The following is a 21,762-nucleotide window of genomic DNA, read 5'->3' as shown; positions in this document are numbered from 1 at the left end:
AAATATTTTGTATCTAGTTTTCCATTTGTAATTTTGCATTTTTTTTGTTAAAGAAGGCCCACCAAGTTGTATAAACTTCAGACCTCACAGACCTGGATGTATCCTGACCTTGCTATATGATTTACTTACTTGTTCTGTCAGGAATCTTAGTTCACTGGTGTATCTTAAGCACTTGAGCAGTGGATGGCACATAGTAGGCACTCAATAAATATTTGTTGAATGAAGAATTGATTAACAACATTACAGTGAAACATTGGTGTTAACCTAATTTAATTCTGCTGAAGAAAAGTCATTGTTGACATGAAGGAAAGTAAAAAGACTGCAGTTCATGGGAAACTCCTCCTAGAAACTCTGTACTTTGTGTAACTAAGGGCATAGAAGTAAGTTCCTATTTATAGGTATTTTTTTCAATAGTCATTAGCTACAATGTTTTTCGAAAGGATCTGGACCCCCCCCCCCTTTTTTTTTTTAGATTCTATTGCATTACTCCTCAGCTAGGGACTCAAGACTAGCCTTAGCTGGCTTTTTGTATCACCCTACTTCAAGGGTGAGAATTTAGTTTTAGAACTATAAGGAGGTGACGGCATGCAGATAGCCACTAGGAAGCAGTTGGTTTTTCTTAAGCCAAGGATTAGGCAGCAGGAAAATAAAGGTAGACTATTTTTTATTTTCCTATATAAACTCTGTTTAGAGAGCTATCTTTGTTTAGACATTGGACAATAGAAGTAAAAATACTTCTCATGCAAAGGAAGAAAAAAATAGAATACTTAGATTAAAAAAAAATGGTCATAGTGATATAGACCTTAAAAATAGGAGCTGAGGGCTTCCCTGGTGGCGCAGTGGTTGGGAATCCGCCTGCCAACGCAGGAGACGCGGGTTCGTGCCCCGGGCCGGGAGGATGCCACATGCCGCGCAGCGGCTGGGCCCGTGAGCCACAACTACTGAGCCTGCGCGTCTGGAGCCTGTGCTCCACAACGGGAGAGGCCGCGACAGTGAGAGGCCCGCGCACCGCGATGAAGAGTGGCCCCCACTTGCCACAACTGGAGAGGGCCCTAGCACAGAAACGAAGACCCAACGCAGCCAAAAATAAATAAATAAATAAATTTATTAAAAAATAAAAATTAAAAAAATAGGAGCTGAGCCCTAAGAAAAGCAGAATGTCATAGAATTTCAGCTTGGGGAATTTTTACTTTTGTAGAAATACAGAAAAAAAAACCCATTATATGAATGACTAGTGGAGGGCAGATTTCTTTCACTTAAACACCTAAACTTTTACTTAAACAATAAAGCACCTCTTTTTTCTTTATGCCCTCATAGGGCTTTTAGAGGCCAGAGCCTTTTTTTTTTTTCTTGAGAACACTCTTTTCTGGACATAGAAGGGAAGGCTTATTAACAGTAGTGAAGAAAGCAGTAAGCTAATGAAGGTCTTAGGTGTTGTCCAGGTCCTATCTGCTTTCTCAGTTTGACAGCATTCACACAGCTATTTTCTAGAATATAATTTGCTGCACTCCAGTTCCACATCTAACAAGTCTTGACAAAGGAACATCAGTAAGTTCTCCAAACTGAGCCTTTGTCAACACTAACCTTGCAGAATTCATGCCACCTAGAATTGTGAACCTAATTGCTAAGAGGCTCTGTTGTTTAAGAGGGCCCTGAAGAGATTGTTGGGACAGTAAGATTCTCCTCCCACATTATTTCCCATAGGTTTGTAGGCAACAGTTGGGTTTACAAAGTTCCTGGCTAAAGTAGAGAGATTTCTTGCTCAGAATTGTATCTTTTCTCAGAAAAGAGGTTTAAAAAATCCCCTTTAGCAGAAGCTACTGTAGAGTGTAGAGCATCAGTGCCCCAAGGCTGACAGCTGTACCCTCTCCACTAGGCTGTCAGTACGATGAGAAGCACAGAGTGGAGAAAACCCCACCATTCTTAAACATTGTTACTCTTTTTTAAAACCTTTTTTTTTTTTTTGCCTAAAGCCTGAGGAAGTGCTATTGAAGCACATTATTTCCTAAACCAGGTTAGGACTAATTAAATAACTCTCAAACTGTCTCAAAAGTAAAACAGATGGTTTTCTTTCTTATATTTAAATAAAATATTCTCCCAAATTATCTTCTCTGGAGATAGCACTAGAAAGAAATAAAATGGCTACTCTGATGTGATAGGTCTATCAGAAAGGAAAGAAAAGAACTTTTGAGAAAAAAATACAGTAAAAAGCAAGGATTTACATTACTCATCAAGCCTCTATCGGCCTGCATTCTTTCTTGCCTGGTGAATGACACACCCCAGGTGGGCCCTCAGCATGGTCAGAGGATGGTGTTCACTCTAGTGGAGCCCTCCTTTGGGACTGGTTTATTTGGATACCTTTGACCAGAACGTTAGCTAGCATTTTCTTTTTCCAGATGAGCATTGCATAATGCAATGTTCTGAATTTTCTCTCTGTTCTCAGCAACTTGTTGCTTATATGCACTTAAAATGGATGGCTTTCATTGTACCTTTATGCAATAAATTTGTCAGGTTGAATTTCCTTTCAGTGAGTCAAAAGATGAGCTGAACACTGATATATTTTAAATATAAATTAAACATTCCTTACATAATTAGTGGCTTTATGTTCTTCAAAAAGAATGAAATGAGCTAGTTAATTGGTTTCTAGCTGACCTTTCCCTGATGCTTACCCCATGTAAGCATTCGGTGTAGTCAGTGATTCCTCCTTTAATGTGTTTGTTTCCTTCTATTTTAAGATTGTAGGGAATGACAGTCAGGTTAAGGACACTGAAAGCAAAAGGAGAAACAAGGGACTTCCTTTATACTATTCTAGTCCTGTTGCTTTTCATTGCCAATTACTTGCATGTGTACAGGCCGTCTTTGCTTTACACAGTTAACCATATGCATGAGTTTCAGTCAGCAGTGTACTGTGCAAAATCAGGACTGCTTGTGTTTATATATGTATTTATATGTATGTATATGTGTGCGTGTATTTATTTTTAATTTTGAATGTGCTTATTTTTCAGATATTTGAAAATGGTAAAGACACTGGAGAGATCTCTGTTTGTATAAGTGAAAAAGATCTGGGGCCTAATAGCCCAATTCAAACTGGCTATATGATGGAAAGAGTGAGTTTACTGACTATTCATTTATGACTATGAGCATCTTCCAAGTTACTTGTAGTTAATTTAGACAATTACATTTTTAAAGTTGTTTAGGAAAGATTAATCATTTGCTGATCTGTAAAGATTTATAGTTTCAAGCTTGACTTCTGGATTCCGGAGGTTCTCAGCTTTAGTATAATATTAACTCCTGACCTCTTACTTAATAGCATCTTAATCTTCATTATGCTTTTATTTGAAAATCTGTCTACACTGGACTCTGGAATTGCCCTCTTGTTTACACATTGAAAAGAAGTGACATGATATCCAGTGGAGGGTGTGTTCTGCGTCTAGGGTATTTCCAAGCCCTAGACCCTGAGCAAGTAACACACAGCCTTGGTCTTCTCCTGTGCTCGTTGTGAGCAAGCCCAGATGGTTTATCTTAGGCATTCTTACCTTTTCCTATTTTCCAGACAATTGGGATGTTTCTCAAGCAGAACCAACATGTTCAGGGTCTTTATTTTGGGTCTTTGTCTTGCATGAAAGGACACTGAATACCCTGTTGTTTACAAATTGGGGTTATTCGCCTGAGCGCACACCAGTGTTTTGGGCTCGGTTGCTTGACCTTTGTTCAGAAACTTGCTCCATTTTTTCCCCCTTCAGTTCAGTACCCTCAGACTTACCTCTCCCTGGTGGTATCCATTACCTGGACTTCACAGTCAGTCACAAAAGCTGATCATCCGATCATTAGCTGAGCTCAGAAGAGATGGGAAGTGCTACCTTGATTGATTAGAGAGAGAATGATAAAGAGCCTTGGCTGGTTTTCTTTTACCATCACATCCCTGACTATACAAATCACCATGATACAAAAGCCTTCCTAGAATTCTCTACCTGTAAATTCCTCTTTTCCACATTAGAATATTGTCCTTTTTTGGTTCATATAAAAAATTGAAGATGGAATTTATGTTAGATTACACAAGAAGATATTATTCTGTAGAAAGCTTTTGTTGGCTAATGGCACACTGAAATTGATCTGTGATTTGCATCTATATGCAAGAAAATCCGGGGGAAAACCTTTAACTAGGGGCATTATAAAGCTCTTTGGGAGAGCCCTTGTGACACCCAAGGACGACTGTTCCCTTGGTGCACACTTGTCTCAATCACTAGCCTAAGATGTTTTACACTCTTCTCAGGTCCCTGAACAAATTCTTATCCTATAAAGGCCTGGTGATGACAACTTTAAAGATAAATGGGTGAAGATTATCACTATTTTTGGTCACTATAGCCCAGCCCTCACCAATGACCTAGAGATGAAAGACACTGAGGCCTTACCTCCTGTAGGCTGTCGAATGCTCATCTTTGAACACCTAAAATGCAGTGTGTTGCCAAGTTGAGAAAATAGAGATTGCAATGCAACTCCTGTGAAAGTGAATTTGGTTAAGTGGTCAGGTGTTCACATCCCTTCTCTACCACACACTCCTGTTCTTTGTGTACTTATTTATCTCCTGGATCAGGCCTTAAATTTTTTATATCTTCCCCCTTTACAAAAAAGGAGATGCCTATAAAGCAAAATCACTGTGATTTAAAAAACGATCAACATTACTTGTTTTCTGAAATAATAGCAAAGCCACAAAAAATAAGCTCAAGGGCTGAGACCACACAGTAATAAATGTAGGGCTTTATAAATACAGTCCATGGATTTCAAAACTTTTTGTGGTTCCAGTGGAAAAACAAAACACAGATTTTTACTATTCTAACACTTTGCCTATTATATTCCTAAAGAGACTAGTAATCATTATTTTTAACTCAAAGGACTTGGCTATGCTGGATGAAAAGTATTAACTTTAATGAAAGGAAAGATGTATCATCATTTTCAGCCCTTCTGATGCTCAAGGCTAAAAAATCTGGTCAGTGCAGAGCTGATAAAAACAACATAAAGCTGATGAAGTTGGGGATAAGATTATTTATCCCTAATTAGGGCAAAGCCTAAGCCTTAGGCCTTCTATAGATACAGTTGCTGGTCATAGAAAATATTTTACTCGGTAAAGAGTTTATAGCCAATAGGTGAGGAAACTGGAGATATATGACAGGCTTGCGCCTTTCCTTTTCTCTGGGCCTCGGCATTTAGCACGTCTCAATATACCTTCAATGGGAATTAATAGAAGGAGCAAAAAAGGCACCCTGAACAGCAGCTAGGCAAGAAAAGGCTACAACTATATCCGCATCCCTGCCGAGATTACAGAGTAACAAGAAATTGAGAGACACAAGAACTGACAAGGCAGAGAAGAAAAGGAAGCCTGTGACAGAAGGCTGGGGGGAAAACAGAGTGATGGATAGTTGGGGCACAGAGCGGGAAAGAGCAGAGGCCTAAACACTCAAACAAAGGTGACAGATAATGATGAAAAATATCTTTTAAAAGTCCATGGGCAACACAGTTCAGCCAGATTTACTTTCATTTGAAATATGCCTTCAGTTAGAAATATCTTTATAATTTAGAGATTCTAAGTATAAGATAGAAGCAAACACAGACAATGCTATTATTTAACATATTAAATGATAGCATTTCATACTTCACACTTCGATTACATCTTATTTACAACTTGAAAACATCCATTATTGAAGCCGCTCGCAAGCTTCTGCAGAGCTCTTAATTAATACATCCAGGAAGAGTTCTTCTAAGTGAATTGGTGTAAGCCGGAAAGTCATGTTTATTTTTGCAATCCTGTCAGTGGTGGATTGTTCCACCGTTGGTTACCTGAGGTTAGTCTCGGTGATGGGAGATTGCTGATTGTAAAACTTGAACATACTCTGGAAGGACCCAACAGAATGTGTAGCTCAGACAAGAAAAGCATAACCCTTATCAAAGAGGACCGGTACCGTGTGTAGAAGCTAAATGCTCTTTCTGTAAGACTGTCACATCTGCTTTCCGTCCCCGTGCCAAAGGGTCAGAGCTCAATCACGAGCCTGTGGCACCCCCTGCTGGTTAAAAGCCCATGCTCATTTTGTTACTTTACACCGAGCTAAACATTGCCGTCATTTCACACTTCTTTTAACATTCTGTATGAATTTAATTATCATTTGTTTGGACTTCATCTGTTACAGAGTAGAGACAGTTTATCACAGGTGTTCACGTTTTACGTTATTTCTTTTTCTTCTTCATTTCCACACCCCGCCCCCCCACCAGTTACTTTTCAAGATTCATCGAAGACTTCAAGGTTCTTCCATCAACCCACCAGGCCTCATTTTTTCTTCAATCCGGCTTTTCGACGAGCACGGTCAAGAAATTAAGAATCCACTTTCGCTGAAGAATGAGCAAAAAATTTGGGTCTCTTATGGTAAAGCGTACAGGTAGGAGCAAGGTGTTTATTCTCAATCTTTCTGGGACAAGCTAATTTAAAAGGAGAGTTGAGAAGCCAAGTAGCACCCTTTATTAAAAAAAAAAAATTATTTTGAATTCCAGTAAAATTCCAGGGGCGTTTGTTTTTGTGAGGCAGTATTGTTTGTGGGATATGACATCTCTCTCTCTCTGTCCTCCACCCCCCTGACTTTCTGTCTTAATGCCTTGTCATAGTTCTTGAAGTCTGCCTGTCAGCACAGCAAGTGGGATTTGTTCATGTCTGAGTAGTCACCTTAATGATAGCAGATGGAAACGCCACGGGGGCCCAAGCCCATCACACTGTCATTGTCGCACACTGCCCTGACCTGCTTCCACTCCTCTATTTTTTTTGTCCCTTTTTAAAGGAGAAATGGATGGTAATTGAAAAGGATCTTAAGCAAGATTTATGAAGCTGTAGACAACATGATTCCCCACTATCTCTCTATGTTTTCACAAATAAAGTCTTAACCTTTTAAGCTCCAATGACAGGACAGACAAAGATAAATTGGTAAAGCTTGTAAACCCTATCCTATCAAAGTTATATTCCTCAAAAGCACCTTACATTATCCCACAATAATTACTGGTTATTACTGAGCATTGTGTAAATTTTTGTAGATTGGTAAATTCCTGCATAAAATTATCTGTGTTCCCAAGAAAAGAAAAAGGCTTCAGTCTGCAGGCACTGATGAGTCTGGCTGTTGTGTGGAATATCTTGGAAATTCATGCATATTTTGACAGGACACATCCGGATGAACTCTGAAGCTGCTTGTCAGGAAACTTAAACACACTTTTCTGTCTACTTTTAATCTTTTTGTTTTGTTTCGTTTTCAGCTCTTTATCTGTAGAACAGAATAGGGGAAATAGTGCTTGTAGAATATAATTGATCATACACTAATTTTAACAAAAATAGCATAGACAGAACTAGGAGCAGATTAGATTTACTGTGTATTCTAATAGTCAATATTTCAAAGAAAACAAATCTACTCAGAAATCCATGAAGGTTTTGGGAGACATTGGTAGGATTTGTTGTGGGTAGCATATTACAAAATCTTTCATCTGTCCCATTAGAGTAAAATTAAAATGCTTTCTAGTATCTTATGCTGTGTAATTTATAAAACTAAAAAATATCTGTAAGGAATGGTGCTTCTTCAATAGGCAGATTTCAAAATATAATTTAATTACATTGTGAGAATTATTTTTACAATGATAAAAATAGCGATGAATTTTAAAGCGGCAAGAATTCTTGTATAATTTAGCAAGCTCTTCCAATTACAAGGAAAGGCTTTAATAAAATGTGTCTAATAATTTCTTCTTAAATATAATTGTTAAAGTGAAAGCAATGACTGACTAATTATGATGTTTTTAATGATGTTTGCTATAATACAGTATTTTAATATGATCAAACACTTGTTCTTGGTTAATTGGATCATATTTGTGAACAACAGTAACAAAAATTACTAAGTATCTGGAATATTCTAAAATCAACTGAGGATTGTAGCTGGCAGAATTTATAAGTGTGTATATTTGTTTGTATATCATAGCTATTTTAATAGCATAATGTATTATTTTTTTCTGGTTTTGAATCCAACATGAGGCATTAGGGAACCATTATAGCATTTTGCTACTATTGAAACTTCTAAGTTAATGTCAAAAAAGTTATTTCCATCTAGTTAAAATATATTGAGAAAATGTGCAATATTTACTAAGTAAATGATATTCATTTTCAGGGAGAAATTCTAACGTGTCTAATACATGTTGATATGGGGGGTCAGGTTACTCTTTTGCAAAAGGTGATTTTGCCAATATCTGCTTCTATTTTGAGTCCTTTAATTGTTTTTCTCCCAATTTTTATTTTGAAAAATATCCAATCTACAGAAAGCTTGATACAATGAAGATTTATATATCCTTCACCTAGGTTCAGCAATTTAAGGATTTTGCCATATTTGTTTTACCTCTCTTATGTCTCCTTTCTCTCTCTTTTGAACTGTTTGGAATTAATTCCACACAATCATAAAGTTTTACTCCTAAATGCTGCAGGTCACATAACTGAAGAACAGGATGTTCCTCTCTATCACCACAGTATAATATCTAACACAGTCAACAATAATATAATATTGTCTAATATGTAACCTATGTTCATACTACCCAAAATCTGCTTTAGAGCTTTTTTTGTAATCCAGTATCCAAATAAGCTTCATCTGTTGCATTTAGTTATTTTCTTTAGTTCTCTGTAATGTAGAATGTTCCACCATCTTTTGTTTTATTTTTCATGACATTGGTTTTCTTTTTGAAGAGTTCAGGCACTTTTCTTGTAGAATGTCCCACATTCTAGACTTGTGTGAGTGTTTTCTCATGATCAGATTCAGTTTAAATATTTTTAGCAATACTACACAGGTGATGTGATTGATCCTATGACTCTAAAGTTGAAGAGCAACTGTTTGTCACCAATTTCAAAAACAAAATGGCTCATAATTGACATAGTGGCCATCCTTTTTATTTAAGATCTGTTTTCCATTTGATTTTAATTCTCATATAATTAAATTAACTTAAAACAATGTACCTAACAGTATGTAATATGACAAATCAAATCAGCGTAGTATTTAGTAAGCTCACAAAAAAATAGTTGTTTGTAGCCAAATATGAAGGATTAATTCGATTATAAGCTCCAAAGATCATCATGGGTGTATTGCATTGTAGTTATACATGAAAAATGAACATTACAGGAATGACAGTTGGTTGTTTTTCTCAACTAAATACTTCGCTTTTATTACTGAAATTATTTTTAAAAATTACATGTGTTGCAACTATCCTTTGCATATTATAAATCAAACAAATAAACTAAAATGTGCATGTCAGGTATCAGTATAGGATACCAACAATAGTGCTGTATAATAGGAAATTCACTTATTTCTGGATTTTATTAGACATGGATATGGTATGTTTTATTGTTTATCTGCACTCAAATTTCAGTGTTTGTATAATTTTGCAGATAGATTTGATGTTTTTTTCCATTTTTCAGATCTCCACTAAACCCTGTTTTGGGTTTGACCTTTGACCAGGTGACTGCATTTGCCAGAGGTGGCATTACAGTTGCATATAAAACCTTCTTGGATCCTAATGCTGTTCTACTGGGATGTGACAAGTAAATTAACAAGTGTTCCATTAAAGCAATCTGAATCACCTAATTCAGTTTTCCCAGAGTGAGATTTAAACACTAAAAGATGTTCTTTAAATCATCTTAAATAAGCAATTTAGTTTATTGACTTATTTCATGATATAATGAGCTAGTGCTTAAAAGACTTATCATTAACTTTCCTTGAGTTTTAAGAAACATATGGGTCAATGAGCATAGTATACTTTCTGCTTTGCAAAGGTAACGATTTTATTTGAAATGTAAAAATTGTTTTTAGTGGATGTTTCTAAATTAATAGTTTTGAATGGAATAATTAAAATATTAAATAATATGTTTTCTCATATGAGTGTTCATGTTTAAGCATCTCATTTGATGATGATAAATTGAAAACAAAAGCAATATGCTGGAGGCTTGGTGGCATAGTGAGAAGAAGAGCAGGAGTTAGAAGATCTGGGCACTGGGACTTCCCTGGTGGTCCAGTGGTTAAGACTCTGTGCTCCCAATTCTTGGGGGCCGGGTTTGATCCCTGGTCAGGGAGCTAGATCCCGCGTGCCGCAACTAAAGATCCCTTACACTGCAACTAAGACCCTGTGCAGCCAAAATAAATAAATAAATATTTTTTTTAAAGAAGAAGATCTGGGCACTAACCCCATATCTGCTCATGATTGTCTATGAGCACATGGGTGTCAGTTTCCTATGGGTTAATAATAAAACCCAGCAGTTATTGAGTGTTGACCATAGGCCAGGCACAGCTCTAAATGAATTGGGTAAGAACCTATTTCATCCTCAAAACAATTATTTTAATCCCATCATTGCTTATTAGCTTATTGTTACTCCATTTTAAGGAGACAGAAACTCTGCCACGGAAGGGCAAAGTCATTTGCCCAGTCACACAACTTGCACATGATAGAGCTAGGATTCTAACCCAGATTGTCTTTCTTAAGAACTGAGGGCTTAACCCCTATCCAGCACTGTCTAATAGAACTTTCTATGATGATGGAAACAAACTTTATGACATTGAGCACTTGAAATGTGACTAGTGTGACTGAGGAATTGAATTTTAAATTTTGTTTAATTAAATTAATTTTAATTTAAGTTGGAATATGTGGCTCGTGTCTACCATATTGGACATTGCAGCACGATACTGATACCATGTTGGATTAGGTGATGTATCTATAAGGTCCCATCTAACTTTAATATTTTGTAATTTAACAAATTACAACTTTCCTTAATATACAGGTAAAAAGGCTGAAATGGAGGGCAGATCCAGAGAATGAAAAGCAGTCTGACGAGGTCACTCAGTATAGCTCGTGTCAACCTATTGCTAAATATGTCTAGAAAGACAGACTCTTTGGTCTTCTCCATCCCCCAATGATTGCCTGCACTTTCCAGACAAGATTATAATGTTTTGTCTTTTTCTCTTTATAGATAGAATATAACTCAGCACTCTTTTTTATAAGCATTTTCACTTATGAGAAGATTTATTTCGTGTGCAATAATCTTTCTCTAAGCTGTTAAACTTGCCTTTCGCTTCAGTCTTTAGTTAGGAGTTTAATTTTTAATTTATGTACTGCTTCTTAATTTTACTTCCCTAGTTGCAATGAATACTGTTTTAATGAATGGATTTAAATTAGATCTAATTCCCTAAGTATAACAATGTGAAACTTCCCTTATTGAACACAAACTTATTTGAAGATAATGTACTTAATTTTTGGATTCCATTTGAATTTTCTTTGTATACTCTCAAGCGGATCATTGGAAATCTTAGTCATCATACTCTTATTTATATTTCTCAGACTACTGAAAAAAAAATACTATCACCATTCCCAGAACTGTTTTCTGTTGAATAGCATGCTATATGGTATATCTTAACATATCAGTGTTGATCTAGGTGATTTTCTTTAGGATAAGAATTGGCTCACTTTTAAAATAAGTGATTTGGCTGAGCTAAGAATGAGACCAACCCTTCCAGTTTGTGGTTTGTCCATGTACCCTCTAGAATGTGCTGCCTCTTAAAAGACTCTTAAAAATACCAAACTAATGTTCTTAACACAACCGTTATAAAAGCATCCTTTATTATTTATAGACCAGTGTATTTAGACTATAATTTTAACAGTGATGATGGTCTCCACCGTGAGTGATTCTGTAAGATTAAAAATTATTTTTTGTGTCTTTGTTCTATTAATAATCAATTAGGCATAGAATCCCCCCCCACCCCAGTATTAAAAATAATTGTAAGGAAAAAATTTAAAGCCTTCCCTTTCCCAATGATAAATACCAAGATACTTTACAAATTTCCATTTAAAAAGACTATGGACTATACACTGGTTTTTCTCTCACTAGAAGAGTATAAGATGCATAAATTATTATGCTAAAGAGTACTAAAATTAAACTCATTTTATTCTAACAAGAACAATTAAATATTTTATTTTCTTAGTTGGGAAGTTTGTGAGGGATTTCCAGTTAGTTTGAATGGCACCAGTCAACAGATACCTGATCAATTTGAAAAGGTGGACTTGGAGAACCATTTCCTACAGAACAAGGTCAGAATTATTTGTTGTTCTGAATAAGGGTATTTTATGTATTGGACACTCAGTCAATACATGGTGACTGAGTAGATATTTATGAAAGTTTTTGAAAACTGTAAATTATTTTACAAATGTTGGGGGCAAGTATTATACGTTACTTCCTGTTAATTAATTTAGCACTTTAAAACTGGGCCAGTATTGGGAAGGGTTGGGGGGAGGGATAGACTGGGAGTTTGGGATTGACATGTACACACTGCAATATTTAAAATAGATAACCAACAAGGACCTACTGTATAGCACAGGGAACTCTGCTCAATATTCTGTAATAACCAAAATGGGAAAAGAATTTGAAAAAGAATAGGGAAAAAAAAAACCCTGAACCAATATATAGTATTTCTATTTGAAAAAATTCTACCTGAATCACATCATTTAAGTACTATTGTTTAGCATATTTTCTTTATATCAACTATATTAATAAGTTGCATTTGTTTAAGAAATTCTTTGAGATGGCTGTTACATCTTTATACTTTAGCATCTGACCTATTTGCTTTGTGGGTCAATGTCTCTAAGTAACATGAGTTCTTCAGAAAACCCAACTCATAACAACTCAATCTAGAAGGTCTCTTTATTAATTTATATTTAGAAACTTATCCTGCCAGTAAGGAATTTTCTTCTTGCACTGAGCTATGAAAAGCATTTTAAACCTGTCTCCAAAAAAAAGGAATAATTCTTTTGTTTTTCTCAGCTGGTAGGTTATGTAGGGTTGTTGTTCATTTCAGCTGCATAAGTTTTAGTTTTTGAATTCATGAAACCAAAACCAAAAGGCACCCACAGAGATAGAGATGCCCAAAGAAAGTAGGGCTTTCTGTTAACTAGTCTGGGCCCTTTCTTTGTAAGAGACAATGCAAAAGACACATTGTCCCAACCTGCACTTTTTAAATTTCTCCATGTTGCCCATTCAGTCTTTTATGTCAAAATTTACACTGAAAATATTAGTTGTTTCAAGGTGCATATGAATCTAAATAGTATAATTATAAAAATAGAATAAAACAAACAATGATTTCTAATCCTGTTTTTGAGCAAATTTAGAAAATAAATATAAGTTGAATGGTGCACTAAGAATAATGCCTTTTATATTTTATATTCATCTGACATGAAGTTTTATTTGCCATAGTTCCAGTCCTGTTGGCATTCCTTTTTAGTTTTTTGCTGTAACATTATCTTCCTGCTCAGAAACTTGTATGCCTGGCTGTTGCCTATTGAAGTTCCATATCCTCATCTGGCCTTCATTGATCTCCATGATTCTTCTCCAATCTTCCCCCACTCTCAGCTTGCCTTTCCAATCCTCTCCACTTCTTGATCTTCGTTGTAGCCTACGCTACAGTCGGAGCTAATAAATTGGGTCCCCTATATGCTTTACACTTTGCTTTACTTGTGCCATGGCATGTGTTGTTCTTTGCTAGGATACAACCCCTGCCATTACCATTCCTTGCTTTTTAAGGCTTTCTTCAACTTCCTCTTCTTCCACGAAGCCCTCTCAGATCCTCCAGAGAGATTTAGCCTCAAATTATTTTGTGTTCTCAGAACTCCTTATTGTCCTTTGAGAATTGTTCTTAGAGTTTGTGTTTTGGTATCGGCATTTGCATTTGTGTCTTTCTCCACTAAATTGATAATTCTTTGGACACAGATTTTATGTCTTACTCATCTTTGTATTCACGAGTGCTGGAACAAAGTCTTGAATGTAGGGCAAGTGCACAGTACATGTTGATGAATGATTTTTAAAAGTTAGCTGTAATCTCTTTCAAGGCTCACTATTCTCTAATATGTTCTTTGGGTGTAGCTAAGCCAGATTGTTCATTTGTTGTTTTCTGAGCACTTCATGATTTCTGTTATTATGCCCATATGGGTCCCTCTGCCTGGAATTCAACCTCTCTTTGTCACCACCCCCCACCTTCTCTGTCACCCTTTCCATATCCTAGCATGGTGTCTGGCATATAGTAGGCATTCAATAAATGTTTATTGAAATCCTGCCCATCATTATAGCCTTACCTGGTTTGTGCCTGCTTCATGAAGTCTTTCTTTACCCCAACCCCTGCCCAAACTAGATATGATGTTTCTGGCTTTGATACCCCCATTGCATCCCTTCCGTACCATTTATAATGACTTTGAATTTGGTGCTGTTCCTCTTGCAACATTTTTTGCATGATTTGAAGTCAAACAGTGTTCCAAGTTTGGGCATATTTTAGGTCACATTAGAGTAGAATGGAGAGAAAGGTAGATTTCACTGAGAATGTTGGTATCATATCATAAAGGGTCTTTTGTGTGTGTGTGTGTACTTTTTTTTAACATCTTTATTGGAGTAGAATTGCTTTACAATGTTGTGTTAGTTTCTGCTGTATAACAAAGTGAATCAGCTAAACGTATACATATATATCAGCTATAAGTATACATATATCCCCATATCCCCTCCCTCTTGCATCTCCCTTCCACCCTCCCTATCCCACCCCTCTAGGAGGTCACAAAGCATGGAGCTGATCTCCCTGTGCTATGTGGCTGTTTCCCACTAGCTATCTATTTTACGTTTGGTAGTGTATATATGTCAATGCCACTCTCTCACTTTGTCCCAGCTTACCCTTCCTTCTCCCCATGTCCTCAAGTCCATTCTCTACGTATGCGTCTTTATTCCTGTCCTGTCCCTAGGTTCTTCAGAACCTTTTTTTTTTTTAGATTCCATATATATGTGTTAGCATATGGTATTTGTTTTCCTCTTTCTGACTTACTTCTCTCTGTAGGACAGACTCCAGGTCCATCCACCTCACTACAAATAACTCAATTTCGTTTCTTCTTATGGCTGAATAATATTCCATTGTATATATGTGCCACATCTTCGTTATCCATTCATCTGTCAATGGACACTTAGGTTGCTTCCATGTCCTGGCTATTGTAAATAGAACTGCAGTGAACATTGTGGTGAATGACTCTTTTTGAATTATGGTTTTCTCAGGGTATATGCCCAGTAGTGGGATTGCTGGGTCATATGGTAGTTCTGTTTTTAGCTTTTTAAGGAACCCCCATACTGTTCTCCATAGTGGCTGTATCAATTTACATTCCCATCAACAGTGCAAGAGGGTTCCGTTTTCTCCACACCCTCTCCAGCATTTATTGTTTCTAGATTTTTTGATGATGGCTATTCTGACTGGTGTGAGGTGATACCTCACTGTAGTTTTTATTTGCATTTCTCTAATGATTAGTGATGCTAAGCATCCTTTCATGTGTTTTTTGGCAATCTGTATATCTTCTTTGGAGAAATGTCTATTTAGGTCTTCTGCCCATTTTTGGATTGGGTTGTTTGTTTTTTTTTGATATTAAGAAAACTACAGGCCAATATCACTGATGAACATAAATGCAAAAATTCTCAACAAAATACTAGCAAAGAGGACTTCCCTGGTGGCACAGTGGTTGAGAATCTGTCTGCCAATGCAGGGGACACGGGTTCGAGCCCTGGTCTGGGAAGATCCCACATGCCATGGAGCAGCTGGGCCCCGTGAGCCACAATTACTGAGCTTGCGTGTCTGGAGCCTCTGCTCTGCAACAAGAGAGGCCGCGATAGTGAGAGGCCCGCGCACCGTGATGAAGAGTGGCCCCCGCTTGCCATAACTAGAGAAAGCCCTAGCACAGAAACGAAGACCCAACACAGCCATAAATAAATAAATAAATAATTAAAAAAAAATACTAGCAAAGAGAATCCAACAGCACATTAAAATGATCATACACCATGATCAAGTGGGGTTTATCCCAGGAATGCAAGAATTCTTCAGTATACCCAAATCAATCAATGTGATACACCATATTAACAAACTGAAGGATAAAAACCATATGTTCATCTCAATAGATGCAGAAAAAGCTTTAGACAAAATTCAACACCCATTTATGATAAAAACCCTCCAGAAAGTAGGCACAGAGGGAACTTACCCTGACATAATAAAGGCCATATATGACAAACCCACAGCCAACATCGTTCTCAATGGTGAAAAACTGAAACCATTTCCACTAAGATCAGGAACAAGACAAGGTTGCCCACTCTCACCACTATTATTCAACATAGTTTTGGAAGTTTTAGTAACAGCAATCAGAGAAGGAAAAGAAATAAAAGGAATCCACATCGGAAAAGAAGAAGTAGAAGTGTCACTGTTCGCAGATGCCATAATACTATACATAGAGAATCCTAAAGATGCTATCAGAAAACTACTAGAGCTAATCAATGAATTTGGTAAAGCAGCAGGATACAAAATTAATGCACAGAAATCTCTTGCATTTCTATACACTAATGATGAAAAATCTGAAAGAGAAATTAAGGAAACACTCCCATTTACCATTGCAGCAAAAAGAATAAAATAACTAGGAATAAATCTACCTAAGGAGACAAAAGACCTGTATGCAGAAAACTATAAGGCCCTGAGGAAAGAAATTAAAGATGATACCAACAGATGGAGAGATATACCATGTTCTTGGATTGGAAGAATCAACATTGGGAAAATGACTATACTACCCAAAGCAATCTACAGATTCAATGCAATCCCTATCAAACTACCACTGGCATTTTTCACAGAATTAGAACAAAAAATTTCACAATTTGTATGGAAACACAAAAGACCCCGAATAGCCAAAGCAATCTTGAGAAAGAAAAATGGAGCTGGAGGAATCAGGCTCCCTGACTTCAGACTATACTACAAAGCTACAGTAATCAAGACAGTATGGTACTGACACAAAAACAGAAATGTAGATCAATGGAACAGGATAGAAAGCCCAGAGATAAACCCACACACATATGGTCACCTTATCTTTGATAAAGGAGGCAAGAATATGCAATGGAGAAAATAGAGCCTCTTCAATAAGTGGTGCTGGGAAAACTGGACAGCTACATGTAAAAGAATGAAATGAGAACACTCCCTAACACCATACACAAAAATAAACTCAAAATGGATTAAAGATCTAAATGTAAGGCCAGACACTATAAAATTCTTAGAGGAAAACATAGGAAGAACACTCTGACATAAATCACAGCAAGATCCTTTTTGACCCACATCCTAGAGAAATGGAAATAAAAACAAAAATAAACAAATGGGGCCTAATGAAACTTAAAAGCTTTTGCACAGCAAAGGATACCTTAAACAAAACGAACAGATAACCCTCAGAATGGGAGAAGATATTTGCAAACGCATCAACGGACAAAGGGTTAATCTTCAAAGTATACATGCAGCTCATGCAGCTCAATATCATAAAGGGTCTTAATTCAACTGGATATTCTCTACAAAACAAGGAGCCACTGGAAATATTCAAGCAGAGACAAGATCTTATTTGATCCTGTGCTAGGAAAACATCTCAGGAGGTCCCTATCTTATCCTCCCACCCCTGCCCTGCAGATTAGAAATACCTAGAGGGCAAAGGGCATTCTGATCATTCTTGTCTCTGCTGCAGTATCTAGATACTCAGAGTTAGCTAAATGGAATTGAATTCACTAGTTAATTAACTCATTCAATAGAAAGCCGGTCAAACCTGGGGGAAAAATAATGGATAGTGGAGAGTTGTCAGAAGAAAAGAACAAGAAAGGCTTCTCTCCTTGATTTTAAGCCAAAGTAGAACTTTAAAAGGAAACTATATTTTCTAATGTTGAAAAATGAGAGCATAACAATCCACAGTTATTTTATCACTATTAATTCATTCTAATGATTCAGTGAAAGTGAGAAAACACGTCATCTTAAAAGTTTATACACTATTGTATTTTTAGAAGAAGAAATCTTTTTTGAATAAAATTTCAGTCTACTCAGAATAGTGGTATAAGAAAGCAAAGATTTGATAAACTGGATAGTAAAGAGAATCTTTCAAAGAAGAATGGCCCTCCCTTAGCCATGAAACCTTTGAGATCCTTTTCAGAAAAATGTCTCCGATTATATACAGAGAGGTGATCAGTACATTGGAAATAGCAATTTAATAACCTGAAAAGGAGCACTTTTAAAGAGAGATTCAGTCAGAGGTGATGGATGTCTACAGGGCATTTTATTGTAGAATCTTGATGCTCATGGCAGTAAAGAAGGCACTAAGAGGATTACAACAGGGATAGAGAGGAGGGAGCAAAAGCCGATATTCTTCATGCATACGTTTTAAAATCGGCTTGAGATAGAGATATCAGTGCCCAACCCCTGACTGTTCTTTTAAATCTCGTATTGACAAGTAAAACCTTTCCTACAGAGAAAAATTTGGAACATATAATCCTTATTAGTAATGTGGAAGACAGATATAACCCTGACAATTACAACCTGTTGCTCTTTTATCCATTTCTAAAAAAAGATTTGGAATCTACTACAAGTGGAGAATTTTGGTGAATACATCTTTCGTTCTATTGTTACTTAAATTGGCAACATTTTTACATTGCTCTAGTTTACGGGAAATAAAATTATATGTTTCCATGAAGTGGATGAGAGACAAACTTCATGGTAGTTAATATAAAAGAAAAAAGATTCATGAGAAGAATAGCTTGAGGAATGCCTGGTTATGGGAAAATATAGCAGAAAAATATACTCCAGTGTCTGGCAGGTCATATATTCTGTCAGAATGAAAAGGAAACTGATTTCGATCCCATCCTTTTAGTATGATCAGACATAAGCAGCACATTAGTGACAAATTTTAGTATGGAAACAGTAAGAAAAACACCAAGTTATGATTTTAGAATTATGGCATGTTTGTTACAGGTTTACTTGTAAATTAAGCAGTCATGGATGCTAGCGGACTATATTATTCTGTATGTCATAAAGGAGGCTAGGAAAAGGCAAACAATTCTTTACTGTCCTATTTCTTTGGAGAGCAAGTCCTCAAGAAATAATATTTCCTAGAGATAATTTGTACTGGAGAAAATTTTAAAAATTAATTTAAATTTTGAACTGATTGCCATTAGAATAGGACACAGAATTTTAAATAAAACTGCAAGTCTCTTCCTTATCTTTAGACCAATAGTTGGAATCTATTTGAGGACTGCACACCTAGATCCTAGATATTTTCCCTTGTTTGGTTGCATAATTAGGTACTCGCTAATATTTTCTGCTTTCCCAACTTTTCTAGTTCTTGGTCTTAGAGGTGGGTGGATTGATCAGCTATAGATTTAGAGAATGGGAACAGTAAGAGTGAATATCAGGGATATGAGGAAAGAGATTTTAGAACATTTCTTGTAGGTATGATTTTAATTTGTATAGTAAATTAGTTAACTTGGTCCTAAAATTACTGTCAAAAGGAAAAACCTTATAAAACTTCTGTGTAGTAAACAATTTGTTTAGAATGAAGGTTGTGGTCTATGAGCTCCTTCTTTCAAGAAAAATTTCATTGTCTTGTATTTTGCTTCTCAGTAGATCTGTAGGAAAAGACCTATTACTTTGAAATTGCACAGGAATATTGAAGTCTACTCCACTTTCATTGGTGATTTGGAGAAAGAAAATTAAACAAGAAGCTTTAACTGGCCCAGTACATGTATGCATCATTTTTATCACTGGCATCATCTGTATCAGCACAGTTTATTCAGACAAGCAAAATCATAATGGTCATTTAAAGGAAGCTATGTATATAGGTATTCAAAAGAATAAAAGACGGTTTCTTGTTTTGATTCTCAACAGGACCTAAAAAGGTTTTCTAATGACATACATTATGGTATATATTTGGAGACCTGTCTCAACATAAATGCTTTTATACACGTGCCCGTGAATGCACACATGTACACACACATGTGCACACACACACACTCACACAGAGACACACATGGCATATTATGTTGCAGATTGTCCGAGCACTTTTCTTTTATGAATTCCAATTTTTATCTCCCCCACCTTCCTAAACATTTGATCTAAAACAAAGCTATCAGATTAAATTAAAAAGAAAAAAAGTGACATCATGAAGAGAATTTAATGGCCATTGTCAGTTTTAAGTGTATTAGAACCCCAGACTTGGCAGGATTTTTCTTTTTTAATAACGTGAAATGAAGCTGAGTTAGTGGGCCTGGCTCTGTCTGGTCTATGTGGAATCACTTGGGAACCGTCCAGCAAAATATCTCTCGGAGAACAGCATGGTGTTAATACTGGGTGCCAACCCAAGACAGACACAAAGGACCCCTTCGCTCTTCACCAATAAGCCAACTGTTAAAAGATTAAACCATGTTGTGGAGATAACAAGAATCTAGGCACTGGCAGCAGGTGCTGTACAAAGAAGCAGTTGGCAGTACGATTCTTCTGTCTGACATTCCAGTCAAAACAATCTTCTTCCCAGTTGCAGAGGAGAGTTTTGAGTGTGATGGCAACTTGGAGTTAGGAGGTTGACTAAGAGTGCTACTTTAAATGCCATGTCCTGTGGTGGATGGATTAGTAGAATATAGTTTACCATTGTTCAGAAACTGCGGGGGATTCCACTCCAGAATCAGTCACTACTGGCTAACTGGGGAATACACAATCAAAGAGCTGTAAATCAAATCTGCTTATGTGGTGGGGTTGCTGTATTTTTACAATTTTATTTTCACATATAGGAGTCATATGACATTTTCTTCTCTAGAGAAGTAACTATCTTCCATTATAGAATAATTATAGATAATTATAGAATAATAATCAAATATATTGGTCATACCCTTTTGTTATTGCCTGTTCACACTTGTAAAACATTACCTTTTAAATTATTATTTAACTTTTGTTTTCTTAAAAACTCATTTGCAACTCAACAAATATCTAGTATTAGCAAAGATTTAGAATAGACTTTTCAATATTAGAAAATGATTTTAACTGTTATTGAAGCAACATCAGTTACTAAGTTTAAAGCATAAGTTGGCAGATTCCCATAATCCTATACAAATAAGGATTAGCACTTTAGAAGTTAGCATGATTATTCAGGGAAAGTGATCATATAAGTTAGGAGATAAAGTTTATTAAATATGAAGGAGTAGAATTCTGACAGGTGGCATGAATGACTGTTAATTTGACAATCAGGTCTAAGTGAGAAACACTAGAAGGTGCACAATACGTTTGGCGTTTGTCATCTGATTAAACACATGGGATAGAGATGCAGTGTCTCCCCAGTCAGCCCCCTCCCATCCATTCCCACAACTGTCACTGAAGTCTCAGCTCCTGTCCCTTTATTCTTAAGAGGTTGTACAAACTCTAAACTGTTCTCCCTGCCTTTCATCTCTCCATTCTGCAATCCATTATGTTTACACTTGCCAGGTCAACCTTTCTAAATCTTCTGTAATCCAGTCCCTCCTGCTTGAAAGCTTGAAAGCCCTACTGACACCTAACTCCGTAGCCTTACACTTGACTCCTTCTAAGTTTGGCCAAATTTACCTTTTGAGAGACTACCCATAAATCCTAAGGTGCATTGATTATACTATTTTCCTTTGCTTGGAATACCTTTTTATTCTTCATTATTCCTGTCAAACTGTTTTCATCCTTCGAGGCCTGGTCCAGATGTTACCTCTTTCAAGATGCTTCACTTTTTGTTGCTCCTGCAGAAATGAGCCTACCATTCTTTGCATACTATAGCACTATTTAATCAAACATATGGAGCTTAACATGAAATTGTGTGTGTTATCGCCTTTACAGTTGTAAGTTTATTTAGGGCAGG

The 21,762-nt window shown here is 36.4% G+C and overlaps 1 protein-coding gene across 14 annotated transcripts in view; it reads left to right on the top strand.

Moving 5' to 3' along the window:
- Positions 1-21,762, top strand: part of DCDC1 (doublecortin domain containing 1) — a 471,016-nt gene that overhangs the window by 239,269 nt on the left and 209,985 nt on the right. For all 14 annotated transcript variants that reach the window (XR_014267934.1, XR_014267935.1, XM_082476590.1 and 11 more), the window contains exons 11-14: positions 3,006-3,107; positions 6,265-6,428; positions 9,476-9,598; positions 12,027-12,132. Coding sequence is in view for 12 of the 14 variants with exons in the window: in XM_082476590.1 (XP_082332716.1) it covers positions 3,006-3,107; positions 6,265-6,428; positions 9,476-9,598; positions 12,027-12,132 (495 nt within the window). In the remaining 2 variants the exon portion in view is untranslated. The remainder of the gene's footprint in view (positions 1-3,005; positions 3,108-6,264; positions 6,429-9,475; positions 9,599-12,026; positions 12,133-21,762) is intronic.

The sequence above is a fragment of the Balaenoptera physalus genome (assembly GCF_965194825.1).
Source record: "Balaenoptera physalus genome assembly, chromosome: 10".
Classification (NCBI taxonomy): Eukaryota; Metazoa; Chordata; class Mammalia; order Artiodactyla; family Balaenopteridae; genus Balaenoptera; species Balaenoptera physalus.
This window is presented reverse-complemented; position numbering and strand designations above follow the sequence as displayed.